General features: G+C 47.4%; 1 protein-coding gene across 1 annotated transcript in view; it reads right to left on the bottom strand.

Annotated features, from left to right (window-relative positions):
* The window catches only part of lck (LCK proto-oncogene, Src family tyrosine kinase), a 97,222-nt gene that overhangs the window by 18,162 nt on the left and 56,604 nt on the right, over positions 1–22,456 (bottom strand). Inside the window, exons 10-11 of the mRNA XM_070898414.1 lie at positions 19,855–19,931; positions 12,110–12,263 (exon numbers count right to left, since the gene is read on the bottom strand). Of these exons, the coding sequence (XP_070754515.1) occupies positions 12,110–12,263; positions 19,855–19,931 (231 nt within the window). The remainder of the gene's footprint in view (positions 1–12,109; positions 12,264–19,854; positions 19,932–22,456) is intronic.

The raw sequence follows: 22,456 nt of genomic DNA, 5'->3' as shown, positions 1-22,456 counted from the left end.
CCTGCAATTTCTGTGGTCTGGAAGAGTCCGTGGTTCCATGTTTATGTTGAATGTGCGAGGTTGCAGCCCCTGTTCCAATATTTGAAGGGGCTGCTCCTCAAATTCTGGTTGCACTTCAGTCCCACGCGCCTGATCTTTGGGCACCCTGTGCGGAGGGGAGCGGGCAGGTCGGAGGGCCTCCTCGTAGGACTGCTCCTGGACCTGGCCAAGGGGGCCATCAGCCGGTCCAGGCAGTGGGCAGTCGAGGGGCTCGTTCAGCCTGACTGCCTGCCTCTCTTCCGCGGTTACATCCGAGCCATGGTGTCCCTGGAGATGGAGCATGCGGTGTCCACCGGTACGCTCGCGGCCTTCCGCGAGAGGTGGGCGCCGGAGGGACTGGAGTGCATCATTTCAACAGGGAACAAAATTTTAATTTAATTTGATTTGAAAATGTTCCCTTTTATGTTCAATTGTTAATTTGTGGTTTTTGGTGCCCTTTAAAAAAGGGGGGTCACTTGATTTAAAGTTATGCTAAAATAGTTGTAGTGCTGTTGAATTGTGTGTGGCTTAGCCAGTCACGTGATGTTCACAAGCCTCAATAAAACCCCAGTCAGTTGGGTCGAGGTCATCCACAATGAGTTATGCAGTTGTGAGCCAAGTGGATGAACTGGTAATGTGTCGTGTGATTGTTAAACCTTTGTTAATAAACCAGCTAGTTCTTAATACCAATGTGTTGCTATGAATGCTTAAGCAAAGAGCCCATGAAGCAAATACACTACACAATTCAAGCTGTGATACACCCGAGCTAAAGTGTCAAAGATTGTGGTAATCTTCTGCATGCTACACAGCGTTTCCCTGCTAAGACACATCACCTTGAAGATCCTGGAGGAGGGAGCACCTTGCTTCTTGCAAGGGGATCAACACGAAGAACAGGAGGAGCCCAAAGTGAATGCAGAAGAGAATCTCTTGCCAGCCGCAATAGTCATTTGGCAAGATCTCATTGCAGCAGATCTTCCTCTCAATGACCATTGCATTGACGTCCTGTCCACATTACCCCATGCCTTCCACTAATCAATCTGCACCTATAGTGCCTTAACTTTCCCATACAACTCCCATTCTTCACATTTGCTGAAACATAATTCAAAAGCTAAGAAGGAATACTCTCCGGACATATACCATATGCACAGACCTTATAATGTATTATCAACAGGGTTCGGAGCAATTTGAAAACCAAGAAGCAAAAATGGGTTTTGCAAGAGGCAATATAGATCGGCTTTGTAAACGCAAAGCAAAACATCCCCTAAACCCAAATCTTAGTGTGATTCACTATCAGCTCACTTGGTGCCCAGCATAAACATTGAGAAAAGAAAGACTTGCATTTATAAAGCGCCTTTCACGACCACCAGACGTCCCAAAGCGCTTTACAGCCAATTAGGTACTTTTGAAATGTAGTCACTGTTGTAATGTGGGAAACGCAGCAACCAATTTGCACACAGCAAGCTCCCACAAACAGCAATGTGATAATGACCAGATATCCTGTTTTCTTTGGTGATGTTGATTGAGGGATAAATATTGGGTGGGACACCAGGTATAACTCTCCTGCTCTTCTTCAAAATAGTGCCATGGGATCTTTTACATCCACCTGAGAAGGCAGACAGGGCCCCGGCTTAACGCCTCTTTGGGGAACAAAGAAATGGCGGACCAGTTAAACAAATACTTTGGTTCTGTCTTCACGAAGGAAGACACAAATAACCTTCCGGAAATACGAGGGAACCGAGGGTCTAGTGAGAAGGAGGAACTCAAGGAAATCCTTATTAGGCAGGAAATTGTGTTAGGGAAATTGACGGGATTGAAGGCCAATAAATCCCCGGGGCCTGATAGTCTGCATCCCAGAGTACTTAAGGAAGTGGCCCTAGAAATAGTGGATGCATTGGTGATCATTTTCCAACAGTCTATCGACTCTGGATCGGTTTCTATAGATTGGAGGGTAGCTAATGTAACACCACTTTTTAAGAAAGGCGGGAGAAAGAAAACGGGTAATTATAGACTGGTTAGCCTGATATCAGTAGTGGCGAAAATGTTGGAATCAATTATTAAAGAATAGCAGCACATTTGAAAAGCAGTAACGGGATTGGTCCAAGTCAGCATGGATTTATGAAAGGGAAATCCTGCTTGACAAATCTTCTAAAATCTTTTTGAGGATGTAACTGGTAGAGTGGAAAAGGGAGAACCAGTGGATGTGGTGTATTTGGACTTTCAAAAGGCTTTTGACAAGGTCCCACACAAGAGATTGGTGTGCAAAATTAAAGCACATGGTATTGGGGGTAATGTACTGACGTGGATAGAGAACTGGTTGGCAGACAGGAAGCAGAGAGTCGAGATAAACGGGTCCTTTTCAGAATGCCAGGCAGTGACTAGTGAGGTACCACAGGGCTCAGTGCTGGGACCCCAGCTATTTACAATATACATTAATGATTTGGTTGAGGAAATTGAGTGTAATATCTCCAAGTTTGCAGATGACACTAAGCTGGGTGGCAGCGTGAGCTGTGAGGAGGATGCTAAAAGGCTGCAGGGTGACTTGGACAGTTAGGTGAGTGGGCAAACGCATGGCAGATGCAGTATAATGTGGATAAATGTGAGGTTATCCACTTTGGTGGCAAAAACACAAAGGCAGAATATTATTTGAATGGCGGCAGATTAGGAAAACGGGAGGTGCAGTGAGACCTGGGTGTCATGGTACATCAGTCACTGAAAGTTGGCATGCAGGTACAGCAGGTGGTGAAGAAGGCAAATGGTATGTTGGCCTTCATAGCTAGGGGATTTGAGTATAGGAGCAGGGAGGTCTTACTGCAGTTGTATAGGACCTTAGTGAGGCCTCACCTGGAATATTGTGTTCAGTTTTGGTCTCGTAATCTGAGGAAGGGCGTTCTTGCTATTGAGGGAGTGCAGCGAAGGTTCACCAGACTGATTCCCAGGATGGCAGGATTGATATATGAGGAGAGACTGGATCGACTGGGCCTGTATTCACTGAAGTTTCGAAGGATGAGAGGGGATCTCATAGAAACGTATAAGATTTTGACAGGACTGGACAGGTTAGATGCAGGAAGAATGAGCCCGATGTTGGGGAAGTCCAGAACCAGGGGACATAGGCGAAGGATAAAGGGTAAGCCATTTAGGACTGAGATGAGGAGAAACTTCTTCACCCAGAGAGTTGTTAAACTGTGGAATTCCCTGCCACAGAGAGTTGTAGATGGCAGTTCATTGGATATATTCAAGAGGGAGTTAGATATGGCCCTTACGGCTGAATGGATCAAGGAGTTTGGAGAGAAAGCAGGAAAGGGGTACTGAGGGAATGACCAGCCATGATCTTATTGAATGGTGGTGCAGGCTCGAAGGGCTGAAAGGCCTACTCATGCACCTATTTTCTATGTTTCTATGTTTTATGTTTACTCCTCAATCTCACGCTCCGTTAGTAACACTACTCCCCAATCTCACGCTCCGTTAGTAACACTACACCCCAATCTCACGCTCCGTCAGTAACACTACACCCCAATCTCACACTCCGTCAGTAACACTACTCCCCAATCTCACGCTCCGTCAGTAACACTACTCCTCAATCTCACACTCCGTCAGTAACACTACTCCCCAATCTCACGCTCCGTCAGTAACACTACTCCCCAATCTCACGCTCCGTCAATAACACTACTCCACAATCTCACACTCCGTCAGTAACACTACTCCTCAATCTCACGCTCCGTCAGTAACACTACACCCCAATCTCATGCTCCGTCAGTAACACTACACCCCAATCTCACGCTCCGTCAGTAACACTACTCCCCAATCTCACGCTCCGTCAGTAACACTACTCCCCAATCTCACGCTCCGTCAGTAACACTACTCCCCAATCTCACGCTCTGTCAGTAACACTACTCCCCAATCTCACACTCCGTCAGTAACACTAATCCTCAATCTCACGCTCCGTCAGTAACACTACTCCCCAATCTCACCCTCCGTCAGTAACACTACTCCTCAATCTCACACTCCATCAGTAACACTGCTCCCCAATCTCACACTCCGTCAGTAACACTACTCCTCAATCTCACACTCCGTCAGTAACACTACTCTCCAATCTCACACTCCGTCAGTAACACTACTCCCCAATCTCACACTCCATCAGTAACACTACTCCTCAATCTCACACTCCATCAGTAACACTGCTCCCCAATCTCACACTCCGTCAGTAACACTACTCCCCAATCTCACACTCCGTCAGTAACACTACACCCCAATCTCACACTCCGTCAGTAACACTACTCCCCAATCTCACACTCCGTCAGTAACACTACTCCCCAATCTCACACTCCGTCAGTATCACTACTCCCCAATCTCACGCTCCGTCAGTAACACTACACCCCAATCTCACGCTCCGTCAGTAACACTACTCCCCAATCTCACACTCCGTCAGGAACACTAATCCTCAATCTCACGCTCCGACAGTAACACTACTCCCCAATCTCACCCTCCGTCAGTAACACTACTCCTCAATCTCACACTCCATCAGTAACACTGCTCCCCAATCTCACACTCCGTCAGTAACACTACTCCTCAATCTCACACTCCGTCAGTAACACTACTCCCCAATCTCACACTCCGTCAGTAACACTACTCCTCAATCTCACACTCCATCAGTAACACTGCTCCCCAATCTCACACTCCGTCAGTAACACAACTCCCCAATCTCACACTCCGTCAGTAACACTACTCCCCAATCTCACGTTCCGTCAATAACACTACTCCCCAATCTCACGCTCCGTCAGTAACACTACTCCCCATCTCACGCTCCGTCAGTAACATTACTCCTCAATCTCACGCTCCGTCAGTAACACTACTCCCCATCTCACGCTCCGTCAGTAACACTACTCCTCAATCTCACGCACCATCAGTAACACTACTCCCCAATCTCACACTCCGTCAGTAACACTACTCCCCAATCTCACACTCCGTCAGTAATACTACTCCTCAATCTCACACTCCGTCAGTAACACTACTCCTCAATCTCACGCTCCGTCAGTAACACTACTCCTCAATCTCACGCTCCGTCAGTAACACTACTCCCCAATCTCACACTCCGTCAGTAACACTACTCCCCAATCTCACACTCCGTCAGTAACACTACTCCTCAATCTCGGGCTGTTGTCAGTAACACTACTCCCCAATCTCACACTCCATCAGTATCACTACTCCCCAATTTCACACTCCGTCAGTATCACTACTCCCCAATCTCACACTCCGTCAGTAACACTACTCCCTAATCTCACGTTCCGTCAATAACACTACTCCCCAATCTCACGCTCCGTCAGTAACACTACTCCCCATCTCACGCTCCGTCAGTAACATTACTCCTCAATCTCACGCTCCGTCAGTAACACTACTCCCCATCTCACGCTCCGTCAGTAACACTACTCCTCAATCTCACGCTCCATCAGTAACACTACTCCCCAATCTCACACTCCGTCAGTAACACTACTCCCCAATCTCACACTCCGTCAGTAATACTACTCCTCAATCTCACACTCCGTCAGTAACACTACTCCCCAATCTCACACTCCGTCAGTAACACTACTCCCCAATCTCACATTCCGTCAATAACACTACTCCCCAATCTCACGCTCCGTCAGTAACACTACTCCCCATCTCACGCTCCGTCAGTAACACTAATCCTCAATCTCACGCTCCGACAGTAACACTACTCCCCAATCTCACCCTCCGTCAGTAACACTACTCCTCAATCTCACACTCCATCAGTAACACTGCTCCCCAATCTCACACTCCGTCAGTAACACTACTCCTCAATCTCACACTCCATCAGTAACACTGCTCCCCAATCTCACACTCCGTCAGTAACACTACTCCTCAATCTCACACTCCGTCAGTAACACTACTCCCCAATCTCACACTCCATCAGTAACACTACTCCTCAATCTCACACTCCATCAGTAACACTGCTCCCCAATCTCACACTCCGTCAGTAACACTACTCCCCAATCTCACACTCCGTCAGTAACACTACTCCCCAATCTCACGTTCCGTCAATAACACTACTCCCCAATCTCACGCTCCGTCAGTAACACTACTCCCCATCTCACGCTCCGTCAGTAACATTACTCCTCAATCTCACACTCCGTCAGTAACACTACTCCTCAATCTCACGCTCCGTCAGTAACACTACTCCTCAATCTCACGCTCCGTCAGTAACACTACTCCCCAATCTCACACTCCGTCAGTAACACTACTCCCCAATCTCACACTCCGTCAGTAATACTACTCCTCAATCTCACACTCCGTCAATAACACTACTCCCCAATCTCACGCCCCGTCAGTAACACTACTCCCCAATCTCACGCTCCGTCAGTAACAATACTCCTCAATCTCACGCTCCGTCAGTAACACTACTCCTCAATCTCGGGATGTTGTCAGTAACACTACTCCCCAATCTCACACTCCGTCAGTAACATTACTCCTGAATCTCACGCTTTGTCAGTAACACTACTCCCCAATCTCACGTTCCGTCAATAACACTACTCCTCAATCTCACGCTCCGTCAGTATCACTACTCCCCAATCTCACGCTCCGTCAGTAACACTACTCCCCAATCTCACGCTCCGTCAGTATCACTACTCCCCAATCTCACTCTCCGTCAGTAACACTACTCCTCAATCTCACGCTCCGTCAGTAACACTACTCCCCAATCTCACACTCCGTCAGTAACACTACTCCCCAATCTCACACTCCGTCAGTAACACTACTCCTCAATCTCACACTCCGTCAGTAACACTACTCCCCAATCTCACGCTCCGTCAGTAACACTACTCCCCAATCTCACACTCCGTCAGCAACACTGCTCCCCAATCTCACACTCCGTCAGCAACACTACTCCTCAATCTCACGCTCCGTCAGTAACACTACTCCCCAATCTCACCCTCCGTCAGTAACACTACTCCTCAATCTCACACTCCATCAGTAACACTGCTCCCCAATCTCACACTCCGTCAGTAACACTACTCCCCAATCTCACACTCCGTCAGTAACACTACTCCTCAATCTCACACTCCGTCAGTATCACTACTCCTCAATCTCACGCTCTGTCAGTAACACTACTCCCCAATCTCACACTCCGTCAGTAACACTACTCCCCAATCTCACACTCCGTCAGTAACACTACTCCTCAATCTCACGCTCCGTCAGTAACACTACTCCCCAATCTCACCCTCCGTCAGTAACACTACTCCTCAATCTCACACTCCATCAGTAACACTGCTCCCCAATCTCACACTCCGTCAGTAACACTACTCCTCAATCTCACACTCCGTCAGTAACACTACTCCCCAATCTCACACTCCGTCAGTAACACTACTCCCCAATCTCACACTCCATCAGTAACACTACTCCTCAATCTCACATTCCATCAGTAACACTGCTCCCCAATCTCACACTCCGTCAGTAACACTACTCCCCAATCTCACACTCCGTCAGTAACACTACTCCCCAATCTCACGTTCCGTCAATAACACGACTCCCCAATCTCACGCTCCGTCAGTAACACTACTCCCCATCTCACGCTCCATCAGTAACAGTACTCCCCAATCTCACACTCCGTCAGTAACACTACTCCCCAATCTCACACTCCGTCAGTAACACTACTCCCCAATCTCACACTCCGTCAGTAACACTACTCCCCAATCTCACACTCCATCAGTAACACTACTCCTCAATCTCACACTCCATCAGTAACACTGCTCCCCAATCTCACACTCCGTCAGTAACACTACTCCTCAATCTCACACTCCGTCAGTAACACTACTCCCCAATCTCACACTCTGTCAGTAACACTACTCCTCAATCTCACACTCCGTCAGTAACACTACTCCCCAATCTCACGCACCGTCAGTAACACTACTCCCCAATCTCACACTCCGTCAGTAACACTGCTCCCCAATCTCACGCTCCGTCAGTAACACTACTCCCCATCTCACGCTCCGTCAGTAACACTACTCCCCAATCTCACACTCCGTCAGTAACACTACTCCTCAATCTCGTGCTTTTGTCAGTAACACTACTCCCCAATCTCACACTCCATCAGTATCACTACTCCCCAATTTCACACTCCGTCAGTATCACTACTCCCCAATCTCACGTTCCGTCAATAACACTACTCCCCAATCTCTCGCCCCGTCAGTAACACTACTCCCCAATCTCACGCTCCGTCAGTAACACTACTCCTCAATCTCACGCTCCGTCAGTAACACTACTCCCCAATCTCGGGATGTTGTCAGTAACACTACTCCCCAATCTCACACTCCGTCAGTAACATTACTCCTGAATCTCACGCTCTGTCAGTAACACTACTCCCCAATCTCACGTTCCGTCAATAACACTACTCCTCAATCTCACGCTCCGTCAGTATCACTACTCCCCAATCTCACGCTCCGTCAGTAACACTACTCCCCAATCTCACGCTCCGTTAGTATCACTACTCCCCAATCTCACTCTCCGTCAGTAACACTACTCCTCAATCTCACGCTCCGTCAGTAACACTACTCCCCAATCTCACACTCCGTCAGTAACACTACTCCCCAATCTCACACTCCGTCAGTAACACTACTCCTCAATCTCACACTCCGTCAGTAACACTACTCCCCAATCTCACGCTCCGTCAGTAACACTACTCCCCAATCTCACACTCCGTCAGCAACACTGCTCCCCAATCTCACACTCCGTCAGTAACACTACTCCCCAATATCACGCTCCGTCAGTATCACTACTCCCCAATCTCACTCTCCGTCAGTAACACTACTCCTCAATCTCACGCTCCGTCAGTAACACTACTCCCCAATCTCACACTCCGTCAGTAACACTACTCCCCAATCTCACACTCCGTCAGTAACACTACTCCTCAATCTCACACTCCGTCAGTAACACTACTCCCCAATCTCACGCTCCGTCAGTAACACTACTGCCCAATCTCACACTCCGTCAGCAACACTGCTCCCCAATCTCACACTCCGTCAGTAACACTACTCCTCAATCTCACGCTCCGTCAGTATCACTACTCCTCAATCTCACGCTCTGTCAGTAACACTACTCCCCAATCTCACACTCCGTCAGTAACACTACTCCCCAATCTCACACTCCGTCAGTAACACTACTCCTCAATCTCACGCTCCGTCAGTAACACTACTCCCCAATCTCACCCTCCGTCAGTAACACTACTCCTCAATCTCACACTCCATCAGTAACACTGCTCCCCAATCTCACACTCCGTCAGTAACACTACTCCTCAATCTCACACTCTGTCAGTAACACTACTCCCCAATCTCACACTCCGTCAGTAACACTACTCCCCAATCTCACACTCCATCAGTAACACTACTCCTCAATCTCACACTCCATCAGTAACACTGCTCCCCAATCTCACACTCCGTCAGTAACACTACTCCCCAATCTCACGTTCCGTCAATAACACGACTCCCCAATCTCACGCTCCGTCAGTAACACTACTCCCCATCTCACGCTCCATCAGTAACACTACTCCTCAATCTCACGCTCCGTCAGTAACACTACTCCCCATCTCACGCTCCGTTAGTAACACTACTCCTCAATCTCACGCTCCGTCAGTAACACTGCTCCCCAATCTCACACTCCGTCAGTAACACTACTCCTCAATCTCACGCTCCGTCAGTATCACTACTCCTCAATCTCACGCTCCGTCAGTAACACTACTCCCCAATCTCACACTCCGTCAGTAACACTACTCCCCAATCTCACACTCCGTCAGTAACACTACTCCCCAATCTCACGCTCCGTCAGTAACACTACTCCCCATCTCACGCTCCGTCAGTAACACTACTCCTCAATCTCACGCTCCGTCAGTAACACTACTCCCCAATCTCACGCTCCGTCAGTAACACTACTCCTCAATCTCACGCTCCGTCAGTAACACTACTCCCCAATCTCGGGCTGTTGTCAGTAACACTACTCCCCAATCTCACACTCCATCAGTATCACTACTCCCCAATTTCACACTCCGTCAGTAACACTACTCCCCAATCTCACACTCCGTCAGTAACACTACTCCCCAATCTCACACTCCGTCAGTAACACTACTCCCCAATCTCGGGCTGTTGTCAGTAACACTACTCCCCAATCTCACACTCCATCAGTATCACTACTCCCCAATTTCACACTCCGTCAGTATCACTACTCCCCAATCTCACGTTCCGTCAATAACACTACTCCCCAATCTCACGCTCCGTCAGTAACACTACTCCCCAATCTCACGCTCCGTCAGTAACACTACTCCTCAATCTCACGCTCCGTCAGTAACACTACTCCCCAATCTCACGCTCCATCAGTAACACTACTCCCCAATCTCACGCTCCTTCAGTAGCACTACTCCTCAATATCACGCTCCGTCAGTAACACTACTCCCCAATCTCGGGATGTTGTCAGTAACACTACTCCCCAATCTCACACTCCGTCAGTAACACTACTCCTGAATCTCACGCTCTGTCTGTAACACTACTCCCCAATCTCACACTCCGTCAGTAACACTACTCCTGAATCTCACGCTCCGTCAGTAACACTACTCCCCAATCTCATGCTCCGTCAGTAACACTACTCCTCAATCTCATGCTCTGTCAGTAACACTACTCCCCAATCTCACACTCCGTCAGTAACACTACTCCCCAATCTCACACTCCGTCAGTAACACTACTCCCCAATCTCGGGATGTTGTCAGTAACACTACTCCCCAATCTCACACTCCGTCAGTAACACTACTCCTGAATCTCACGCTCCGTCAGTAACACTACTCCCCAATCTCATGCTCCGTCAGTAACACTACTCCTGAATCTCACACTCCATCAGTATCACTACTCCCCAATTTCACACTCCGTCAGTATCACTACTCCCCAATCTCACGTTCCGTCAATAACACTACTCCCCAATCTCACGCTCCGTCAGTAACACTACTCCCCAATCTCACGCTCCGTCAGTAACACTACTCCTCAATCTCACGCTCCGTCAGTAACACTACTCCCCAATCTCACGCTCCATCAGTAACACTACTCCCCAATCTCACGCTCCTTCAGTAGCACTACTCCTTAATATCACGCTCCGTCAGTAACACTACTCCCCAATCTCGGGATGTTGTCAGTAACACTACTCCCCAATCTCACACTCCGTCAGTAACACTACTCCTGAATCTCACGCTCTGTCTGTAACACTACTCCCCAATCTCACACTCCGTCAGTAACACTACTCCTGAATCTCACGCTCCGTCAGTAACACTACTCCCCAATCTCATGCTCCGTCAGTAACACTACTCCTCAATCTCATGCTCTGTCAGTAACACTACTCCCCAATCTCACACTCCGTCAGTAACACTACTCCCCAATCTCACACTCCGTCAGTAACACTACTCCCCAATCTCGGGATGTTGTCAGTAACACTACTCCCCAATCTCACACTCCGTCAGTAACACTACTCCTGAATCTCACGCTCCGTCAGTAACACTACTCCCCAATCTCATGCTCCGTCAGTAACACTACTCCTGAATCTCACGCTCCGTCAGTAACACTACTCCCCAATCTCACGCTCCGTCAGTAACACTACTCCTCAATATCACGCTCCGTCAGTAACACTACTCCCCAATCTCGGGATGTTGTCAGTAACACTACTCCCCAATCTCACACTCCGTCAGTAACACTACTCTTCAATCTCACACTCCGTCAGTAACACTACTCCCCAATCTCACACTCCGTCAGTAACACTACTCCTGAATCCCGGGCTTGATATGGTCTGTATCTGGATTCCTCTCTCCATTTTCACTGTCTTCTATACGTTCTCACCCTTACTATGTACAGCATGTGGCCATTCTGAAGCTTTAACCATGCCTCCAATGGCTGTAGGGTGATGATACATGCCATCTTTTTCTACACAGCTTAAGTATCTTGTCCTTCAAACTTCTCCTTTTGTGTAAATTATAAAATGAAGATATTTCATTCTCGACACCGTCTCCTTGAATCGAAACGAGGAGCCACACCTGCAAATACATGGGATAACGTCTTACCCTCCCTTGCTGTGTATTCATTGTCTTCAATCAGTCGGGCGAGGCCAAAGTCAGCAATCTTGCAGTTCAGCTCTTCAGACACCAGGATATTTGCTGCACGAAGGTCTCGGTGGATATAGTTTTTGTCTTCGATAAAGGCCATTCCCTCTGCAATCTGCAGAAGAAAGTCATAGTTCAGACGGGCCTCTCATTGCTACTGTAGGAGCTGCAAATGACAATGCTAATTTGTTTCTCAGCAGAAACTTCATTTATCCTCAATCACAATGCTTCTAAAGGGCTGAGAAGTTTTTAAAAAAGTAAGGGCTGGATTTATTTGGTCTTTTGCACTCTGTTTTTCATCCTGGAGCGTGGCAATGGCGGCAGCCAGGTATTCTGCGCCCCACAGCGATTCTCGGGGTCGGGTTTAGCGATGGCGGGAAGCGGCCCTGCGTGGAAGAGCTGTCCCGGCCCGGTGTGCAACGCCCCTGGTCGCGACACTGGCGCGAGTTTGAGCTCCTGCCCGACCCGCCCGCCCCGCGGCGCGCTCCGCACTGACCGTCTGGGAAATCAGGGCGGTCCTACCATCTCGACAGCGGCGAGGTCAGTAATGGACCTCGAAGTGAAGAGTGATTGTGTATTCTTTTAATTTTTGGGGGCGATTCATGTTGTGGTGGCGTGGGCAATGTTTTGGGGAATGTTTTTGTGTTTTTTGTTTAGTTTCCCCCCCCCATCGCTGCCCCCCCCCACCAGCCCCCCCGCCCCCCCCCCCCCCCCCCCCGCCCCGGCTTCTCTTGGGGAGCTCCTGGCCCAGCTCTTTAGCTTCGGGAGATTCCCATCCTCGCACCACGAGAGGTGTACAACGCCTCCCTGCGCGCTGCGCCCCTGACGCAGGGCCCAGATGCCCAAACTTGCATACCAAGACGCAAACTATTCCCGGCCGCTAACTTTCCCACCTCGCCGCCATCATTGGCCCAAAAACATAAAACCTAAATTCCAGCTGTCAAGATCTACTTCAGATTTTAAATTCAATCTTAAGTGATATTGTAATTTACCTATATGAACAAAAGGGAATGTTTGATGAAAAATAAAGTACATTTTAGGCGAGACACATTACTGTATCGATCATGCAGCTAAAGGTATTAGCTCGTACGCTGCTGAAGCCCTCATCCATGCCTTTGTTACCTCTTGACTTGACTATTCCAACACACTCCTGGCTGGCCTCCCACATTCTACCCTACGTAAACTTAAGGTGATCCAAAACTCGGCAGCCCGTGTCCTAACTCGCACCAAGTCCCGCTCACCCATCACCCCTGGCTCCCGGTCTGGCAACACCTCGATTTCAAAATTCTCATCCTTGTTTTCAAATCCCTCCATGGCCTTGCCCCTCCCTACCTCTGTAACCTCCTTCAGCCACACAACCCCCCAAAATATCTGTGCTCCTCTAATTCTGCCCTCTTGAGCATCCCTGATTGTAACTGCTCAACCATCGGTGGCTGTGCCTTCAGCTGCCTGGGCCCCAAGCTCTGGAACTCCCTCCCCAAGCCACTCCACCTCTCTCTTTTCCTTTAAGACGCTCCTTAAACCTACCTTTTTGTTCACCTGCCCTAATTTCTCCTTATGTGGCTTGGTGTCACACTCCTATGAAATGCCTTGGGAAGTTTTGCTACATGAAAGGCGCTATATAATAACAAGTTGTTGTTGTTGATATTAATGTCACTCTTCCATTTGCTTAATCAAGATGCTGGCTCTCAGCCTTCATTTAACTTACCTCCTCTTGCCTAGCCTGTGCTTGTGCTTCTGAATCCTCTGTGTCTGTAATTCCAGCCATTCTTGCTCAAACTGTGACCCCATTTTCTCCAGTTGCTCGATTTCCTCTCCCCTCTATGTCAACTGAGCCATAGCCAACACCAAAATTTGTCCCAAGAAACATATCGTAGGAGCCAAACTGGGGCAATATTCACAGAATCATAGAACTGCACAGCACTGAAGGAGGCCATTCGGCCCATCGAGTCTGCGCCGGCTCTTTCGATGAGCAATCTAGTCAGTCCCACTCCCCCCGCTCTTTCCCCATATCCCGCCAATTGTTTCTCCTTCAAGTATTTATCCAATTCCCTTTTGAAGGCGACTATTGAATCTGTATCCACCGCCCTGTCAGGCAGAGCACTCCAAATCCTAACCAGCCTAATAATCTTATACTTCCTCTTGTTCACTTCTCAAATGAACCCTATTGAGACCTGTTTACAATATCTATGGACTATGCATTAATTATCCCCAAATTATCCTTATAATGTGATCATCTTAAATAAACACGATTTATTCCTGAAGTAAACTATTCATTTTGCTCTTGTTTGTTGGAATAGTGATATAAATGACTTAAATACACGATCATCAAGAATTTGATGAAGAGAGCAGTTAAGAAGAAAGACTTGCATTTATATAGCGCCTTTCACAACCTCAGGGCGTCCCCAAAGCACTTTACTGCTATGGAAATACTTTTTGAAGTGTAGTCACTGTTGTAAACACAGCACCCAATTGTTCCAACAAACAGCAATGTGATAATGACCAGATAATCTGTTTTTTTATGATGTTGATTGAGGGAGAAATATTGTCCAGGACATCAGGGATAACTCCACTGCTCTTCTTAGAAATAGTGCCATAGGATCTTTTACATCCACCTGAGAGAGCAGACGGGGCCTCGGTTTAACGTCTCATCTGAGAGACGGCACCTCTGACAGTGTAGCACTCCCTCAGTGCTGCATTGGGAGTGTCAGCCTAGATTTTTGTGCCCAAGTCTCTGGACTTGAACCCACAACCTTCTGACTTCAGAGGCAAGGATGCTACCCACTGAGCCACAGCTAAGTTAAGAGTTGACCATGTTGGTGTGGGACTGGAGTCACATATAGGCCAGACCATGTAAGGGCAGAAGCTTTCCTTCCTGAAAAGGGCATCAATAATCAGTTGGGTTTTTGCAACAATCCGATAGTTTCATCGTCACTTTAAAAAAACTGATACTAGCATTTTATTTGAAAATTATTTTAACTGAATTCAAATTCTCAAACTGACTCGAGGGGATGTTTTGGCATGGTATATGTTCTCTAGATTATTAGTCCAGACCTCTGGATTACTACAGTGCAGACCAGTAACATGACCACAGCACGATATAGTGGTACTCAAAATCATGAAAGGTCTGGACAGAGTAGAGCGAGAGAAACTGTTCCCATTGGCAGAAGGGTGGAGAACCAGAGGACACAGATTGAAGGCGATTGTCAAAAGAACCAAAGGCAGCATAGAAAAAAACCTTTTTACGCAGCGAGTGGTTAGGATCTGGAATGCACTGCCTGAAAGGCTGGTGGAGGCAGATTCAATTGTGGCTTTCAAAAGGGAGTTGGATAAGTATCTGAAGGAAAAATGTGCGGGACTACGGGGAAAGGGCAGGGAGGGGTGGGGGGAGTGAGACTGGCTGAGGTGCTCTTGCAGAGAGCCAGCACGGGCTCGACGGGCCGAATGACCTCCTTCTGTACTGTAACCGTTCTATCCACTTTGGTGGTAAAAACAGAGAGACAGACTATTATCTGAATGGTGACAGATTAGGAAAAGAGAAGGTGCAACGAGACCTGGGTGTCATGGTACATCAGTCATTGAAGGTTAGCATGCAGGTACAGCAGGCGGTTAAGAAAGTAAATGGCATGTTGGTCTTCATAGCGAGGGGATTTGAGTACAGGGGCAGGGAGGTGTTGCTACAGTTGTACAGGGCCTTGGTGAGGCCACACCTGGAGTATTGTGTACAGTTTTGGTCTCCTAACCTGAGGAAGGACATTCTTGCTATTGAGGGAGTGCAGCGAAGATTCACCAGACTGATTCCCGGGATGGCGGGACTGACCTATCAAGAAAGACTGGATCAACTGGGCTTGTATTCACTGGAGTTCAGAAGAATGAGAGGGGACCTCATAGAAACGTTTAAAATTCTGACGGGTTTAGACAGGTTAGATGCAGGAAGAATGTTCCCAACGTTGGGGAAGTCCAGAACCAGGGGTCACAGTCTAAGGATAAAGGATAAGCCATTTAGGACTGAGATGAGGAGAAACTTCTTCACCCAGAGAGTGGTGAACCTTTGGAATTCTCTACCACAGAAAGTAGTTGAGGCCAATTCACTAAATATATTCAAAAGGGAGTTAGATGAAGTCCTTACTACTCGGGGGATCAAGGGTTATGGTGAGAAAGCAGGAAGGGGGTACTGAAGTTTCATGTTCAGCCATGAACTCATTGAATGGCGGTGCAGGCTAGAAGGGCTGAATGGCCTGCTCCTGCACCTATTTTCTATGTTTCTATGGTTCAAGACACTACCCTACCCTTAAGTAGGGAACTCAGTGTCAGTTTCTTAGACAATCAGCTTGTAGTTGAGGGCTGTTTATTGTGCTATAACATGTTTGAAAAACTATTTGTGATCATGTAGTTTGACTCTTACAGCGCACGGTTTTTCATACTGACAGGTGTCAATGCCGGGTTGAGCTTTTAGGAAAGCTAAAGTTTATGAGAGTTGAGAGTTTGTGCGTCTGCAGGAAATCTCACAAACCCACAGAGTCAGCACACACCCCATTCTTCTGTAACACCACCTGGATTGGAACCGTCACACACCATGCTCTCCGTAAGCGTACGCGTCTACTTAGGCACGGAAAATTCGAGAAACAAATCGTTACTTTTTAAATTCTATGATAACTATAATACATGTATATTTAGTGGGAACAATAGTGGTTATGTTACCGGACCAGTAATCCATTGGCCTGGACTAATGATCCCGAGACATGAGTTCAAATCCCACCAGGGCAACTGGGGAATTTAAATTCAGTTAATTAAATAATTCTGCAATAAAAATGATAAAGTCAGTAATGGTGGCCATGAAACCACTGGATTATTGTAAAAACCCATCTGGTTCACTCATGTCCTTTAGGGAAGGAAATCTGGTGCCCTTACCCGATCTGGGCCGATATGTGACTCCCAACCCACAGCAATGTGATTGACTCTTGACTGCCCTCTGAGTTGTACCAAACATTACAAAGAGGTATCACCACACGGACTGCAGTGGTACATGGCAGCTCACCACCACCTTCTGAAGGGCAATTAGGGATGGGCAATAAATGCTGGCCTTGCCAGCGACGGCCACATCCCATGGATGAATAAATAAAAAAAGAATATTTAAGATAATTGCTTAAGTGTTTGGTCTCAGGAAGATTTTGATACTTTGGCTCAATGAGGGCTTGGGTTGAGTGATTATAATCAGGGAGGCTCAAGAGGGCAGAATTAGAGGAGTGCAGATATCTCGGGGGCGGGAGGGAGGCTGGAGAAGATTGCAGAGATAGGGAGGGACGAGGCCAGGGAGGGATTTGAGAACAAGGACGAGAATTTTGAAATCAAGGCGTGGATTAACCGGGAGCCAATGTAGGTCAGGGAGCACAGGGGGTGATGGGTGAGCGGGACTTGGTGTGAGTTAGGACACGGGCAGCGAGCACAGGGGTGATGGGTGAGCGGGACTTGGTGCGAGTTAGGACACAGGCAGCGAGCACAGGGGGTGATGGGTGAGCAGGACTTGGTGCGAGTTAGGACACAGGCAGCGAGCACAGGGGGTGATGGGTGAGCGGGACTTGGTGTGAGTTAGGACACAGGCAGCGAGCACAGGGGTGAGGCAACTGTCAAAAGGTTTCATTAAGTCTAGGCCCCCTATTTCAGACATTCTTACACTACAGACATTACTAGATAGCTTCATGCACAGTCTCTTTCCTTAAATGTTGCCAGAATTTGAGCCCCTATTTGAAATTTGTGCTCACTTGCCAGCATATTGCTGTTTTTCAATGGTTTAGCGGCTAACCTACCCATTATTCTTGCGCTATTCAAGTGTCAAACAGCAATACTGTCTTTTCACCTACTCTGCCCCTTTTCCTGTGCCATATTACAAGTTGGGATGTTCGTGCACCATGACCCTCAGTGACTCGTGTCGCCCATCCCTCTTGACTGTAACATGATAAAAGACAGACATCAATCACGCTGAACTCGGCTCTGAGCTCAGTCTCGTGCTTTTGCACTCATTTTTATGCATGTGCTCTTTTGCTCATACGTTGGCTGCTCTTCGAACTCTCACATACCACATAAAGACTGGTTGCCTTTAACATACTGGCCGCCTCTTTGCAACGTGTTTTTAAACCATTGTGCATTATTGCGGTGAGCGTTGTCAAGTTTACCGAGCTTTTGTTAACATTTAAATGTGCAACGGGATGTGGTTGAGGTTCTCGATGGCACTCAACATGCAATTGTTCAGGTTTTTTTATTGATAACATGTTGTTACTCCCCAATCATCGTTAAACAAAGTGGAGTAATGCAATCCACTTCGTATTATAGAATCAAACCATAGACATCCCGAGTGTCATGTAATTAAGAACATTCAAAGCCCACTGTGCAGAAAAATAAATTGTAAAAATCAGGTACAAATATCTCCTCCAGGTCTTTCGAAGTGATCCGCAATATGTAGAGATAAAAGGAAAAGCTGACTGCTGGAAATATGAATCAAAACAAAATAATACTGGAAAGACAGAGTAGCTTGAACAGCACCTGGAACATAAGGATATAAGAATTAGGAGCAGGAGTAGGCCATTGGGCCCCTCAAGCCTGCTCCGCCATTCAATAAGATCACGGCTGATCTTCAACCTCAACTCCATTTTCTCACCCAATCCTCCTATCCCTCGATTCCCCTTGAGTCCAAAAATCTATTGATCTCAACCTTGAATATCCTCAACAACTCAGCATCCACAACCCTCTGGGGCAGAGAATTCCAAAGATTCACAACCCTCCGAGTGTAGAAATTCCTTCTCATCTCTGGCTTAAATGGCCGACCCCTTATCCTGAGACTGTGACCCCTGGTTCTAGACTCTCCAGCCCGGGGGGAAACATCCTCTCAGCATCCACCCTGTTAATCCCCCTCAGAATCTTATATGTTTCAACGAGAAGGATCGGTGAATGCATCAGCTTGGGATATTCAGCAGAACTGATTTTGAGGCTGTGTTTCCACCCAAACATGGGCCAGGGTTTGCTCATTCAGATTCTGACTGACCCGCTCAGCAATTCCAGCATTCCCCCTTTCTTTATTTCATGTCTACACAACTATTTTGGTGAAACGATTAATTAAGTGACCCCTTCTTAAAGGGGCACGAAAACCGACACATTAAACAAATTAAACTTTTGACATTAAAAGGATCAAATTAAAATTTGGTTGCCGGGGGTGACGATGCACTCCAGTCCCTCCAGCGCCCACATCTCGCGGAAGGCCACGAGCGTACCGGTGGACACCGCGTGCTCCATCTCCAGGGACACCCTGGCTCGGATGTAACCGCAGAAGAGAGGCAGGCAGTCGGGCTGAACGACCCCCTCGACCGCCCGCTGCCTGGACCGGTTAATGGCCACCTTGGCCCGGCCCAGGAGCAGTCCTACGAGGAGGCCTTCCGACCTGCCCACTCCCCTCCGCACAGGGTGCCCAAAGATCAGGAGTGTGGGACTGAAGTGCAACCAGAATTTGAGGAGCAGCCCCCTCAAATAATGGAAGAGGGGCTGCAACCTCACACATTCAACATAGACATTGAACACGAACTCCTCCAGACCGCAGAAATTGCAGGCGGCCTGGGAGTCCGTGAACCGACTTAAAAATCGATTGCACGGGACTGTCCCATGCAACACCCTCCAGGCCAAGTCATGTCCACACATACCCAGAAACAGTTTCTCACCTGTGCTGCCATGTCAATGAGCTTCACGATGCTGAGTTTTGATCCTGTAGGTGTCTTCAGAAAATCAACTAAACTACCTAAAAGAGAAAGAAAAATAGAAAGATAAATACTCCAAAGTCCTGCAAAACATTTCTGATTTATTAAGCAGTGGACTGTACTATGTTTGAAACCATGTTCTATTATTTTTGATACTATTTGGTAAGGTAGTCCTTGGGATCTACTTTTGCAGCAAGTAATTAGGAAGACAAGTGGCATGTTGTCCTTTATTACAAGAGGGTTGGAATACCACAGTAAGGAAGTCTTGCTGCAATTGTACAGGGCTTTGGTGAGACCACATCTGGAGTACTGTGCATAGTTTTGGTCTCCTTATTCGAACCCTTAGATACGGTGCAACGCAGGTTCACTAGATTAATCCCTGGGATGACAGGGTTGTCCTATGAGGAGAGTTTGGGCCTGCACTTGCTGGAGTTTAGAAGAATGAGAGGTGATCTCATTGAAACATACGAGATTCTGAGGGGGATTGACAGGGTAGATGCTGAGAGGTTGCTTCCCCTGGCTGGTGAGTCTAGAACCAGGGGGCATTGTCTGAGGCTAAGGGGTCAGCCATTTAAGACAGAGATGAGGAAGAATTTCTTCACTCGGAGGGTTGTGAATCTTTGGAATTCTGTAACCTAAAGGGCTGTGGATGCTGAATCATTGAGTATATTCAAGACAGAGATCAATAGATTTTTGGATATTAAGGGAATCAAGGGATATGGGAATAGTGTGGGAAAATGGAGTTGAGGTCGAAGATCAGCCATGATCTTATTGAATGGCGGAGCTAGCTTGAGGGGCCTAATGGTCTACTCCTGTTCCTATTTCTTATATTCTTATATTTAGTTAGGAAGACACAAAGCCTAACTTCCACTGACATAAACAAGGGGTCTCCATCTTAGCCTTATTATTGTGGAGACAGTGAGACCACTACTTAAACATTTATATTTACTGATGGTGGTCTACAGTTGTATAATGTTTGAAAAAATGAATATGGTCAGAATATCAATGACCCTGAATAATTAAATCCCCCCCCCAAATAAAATCTGACTCGTTTCCAATTCTTATTATTTAGCGCTCTCTCAAGTGGACGTAAAAAAAGATCCTACGGCACTATCTTGAAGAAGAGCAGAGGAGTTATCCCCGGTGTCCTGGCCAATATTTATCCCTCAATCAACATCACAAAAAAACAGATTATCTGGTCATTATTACATTGCTGTGAGTGGGAGCTTGCTGTGCGCAAATTGGTTGCCACGTTTCCCACATTACAACAGTGACTGCACTCCAAAAGTACTTCATTGGCTGTAAAGCATTTTGAGGTGTCCGGTGGTGAAAGGCGCTATATAAATCCAGGTCTTTCTTTTTTTCTTTCACAGCACAAGTTCACAGTGTGAGTTATACTCCACCAGTTTTTGAGGGCATTTTTTTTTTAAACAAAGTGATTAATAGAGTCTAGCCCCCTTTGGACAATACTTCTGTTACAACAGTAGAGAATCTCGGTACACATGTGTTAAACAATCATTTGGTAATTGCCAACAGTAATTTCTTGCCTTCTCGTGACCATGGACAGCACCCATTGTCAGTCGAGGTAATTTATATAGGAATACACTTGGCCTTTGAATCGGCACACTTCTTACCCAGCCCCGCATAAAACCTTTAGTCACCCAGCCCGTTTCCTGGGGTCATATTGCGAAGGCCAGATGAAATGTCATTGTTTTATGGTGCCTCTCATTTCACTCTCACAAACAGGGTAACTTCTTGCCATCTGTCTTTTGCTGGCAGCATTAATGTAAAGCACGGTCTTTCATTGTTTGTTATTGAAATGGAATTAGTAGGGTTCCCTTTTCATTCAACATGGTGCAGCGAGGAATATCACAAGACACAGGAGTTCCATCTGCATAGCCCCTCTGAGCTAACTGATAACCAGATTCTTTATGCAGCCTCGTGGTACCATTGTCTTGTCGTCACCCAGCAAGTCCTGACTGCTGTCTCGTAACACTGCACAGCAGTATTTCCTAAAACCGTACACCCACCCTTCACTCAGCTCGTGGCCATCATCGCAGATAATCACCCTCCGTGCACTAAGCCGTAATTCTCACCAGTGGAACCATATTTTTTTTACTCACACACACACAGTCACACACACACACACAAACACACAGACACACACAGTCTCACACGCACAGTCACACACTCACACACACACACACACAGACACACACACAGTCTCACACGCACAGTCACACACTCATACACACAGACACACAGACACACACAGTCTCACACGCACAGTCACACACTCACACACACACACACAGACACACACAGTCTCACACACACAGTCACACACTCACACACACACACATACACACACAGACACATACAGTCTCACACGCACAGTCACACACACACACACACACACACAGACACACACAGTCTCACACACACAGTCACACACTCACACACACACACACACACAGACACATACAGTCTCACACGCACAGTCACACACTCACACACACACACAGACACACACAGTCTCACACACGCAGTCACACACACGCACAGT

Source organism: Pristiophorus japonicus, chromosome 14 (genome assembly GCF_044704955.1).
Source record: "Pristiophorus japonicus isolate sPriJap1 chromosome 14, sPriJap1.hap1, whole genome shotgun sequence".
In the NCBI taxonomy this organism is placed as follows: domain Eukaryota; kingdom Metazoa; phylum Chordata; class Chondrichthyes; family Pristiophoridae; genus Pristiophorus; species Pristiophorus japonicus.
This window is presented reverse-complemented; position numbering and strand designations above follow the sequence as displayed.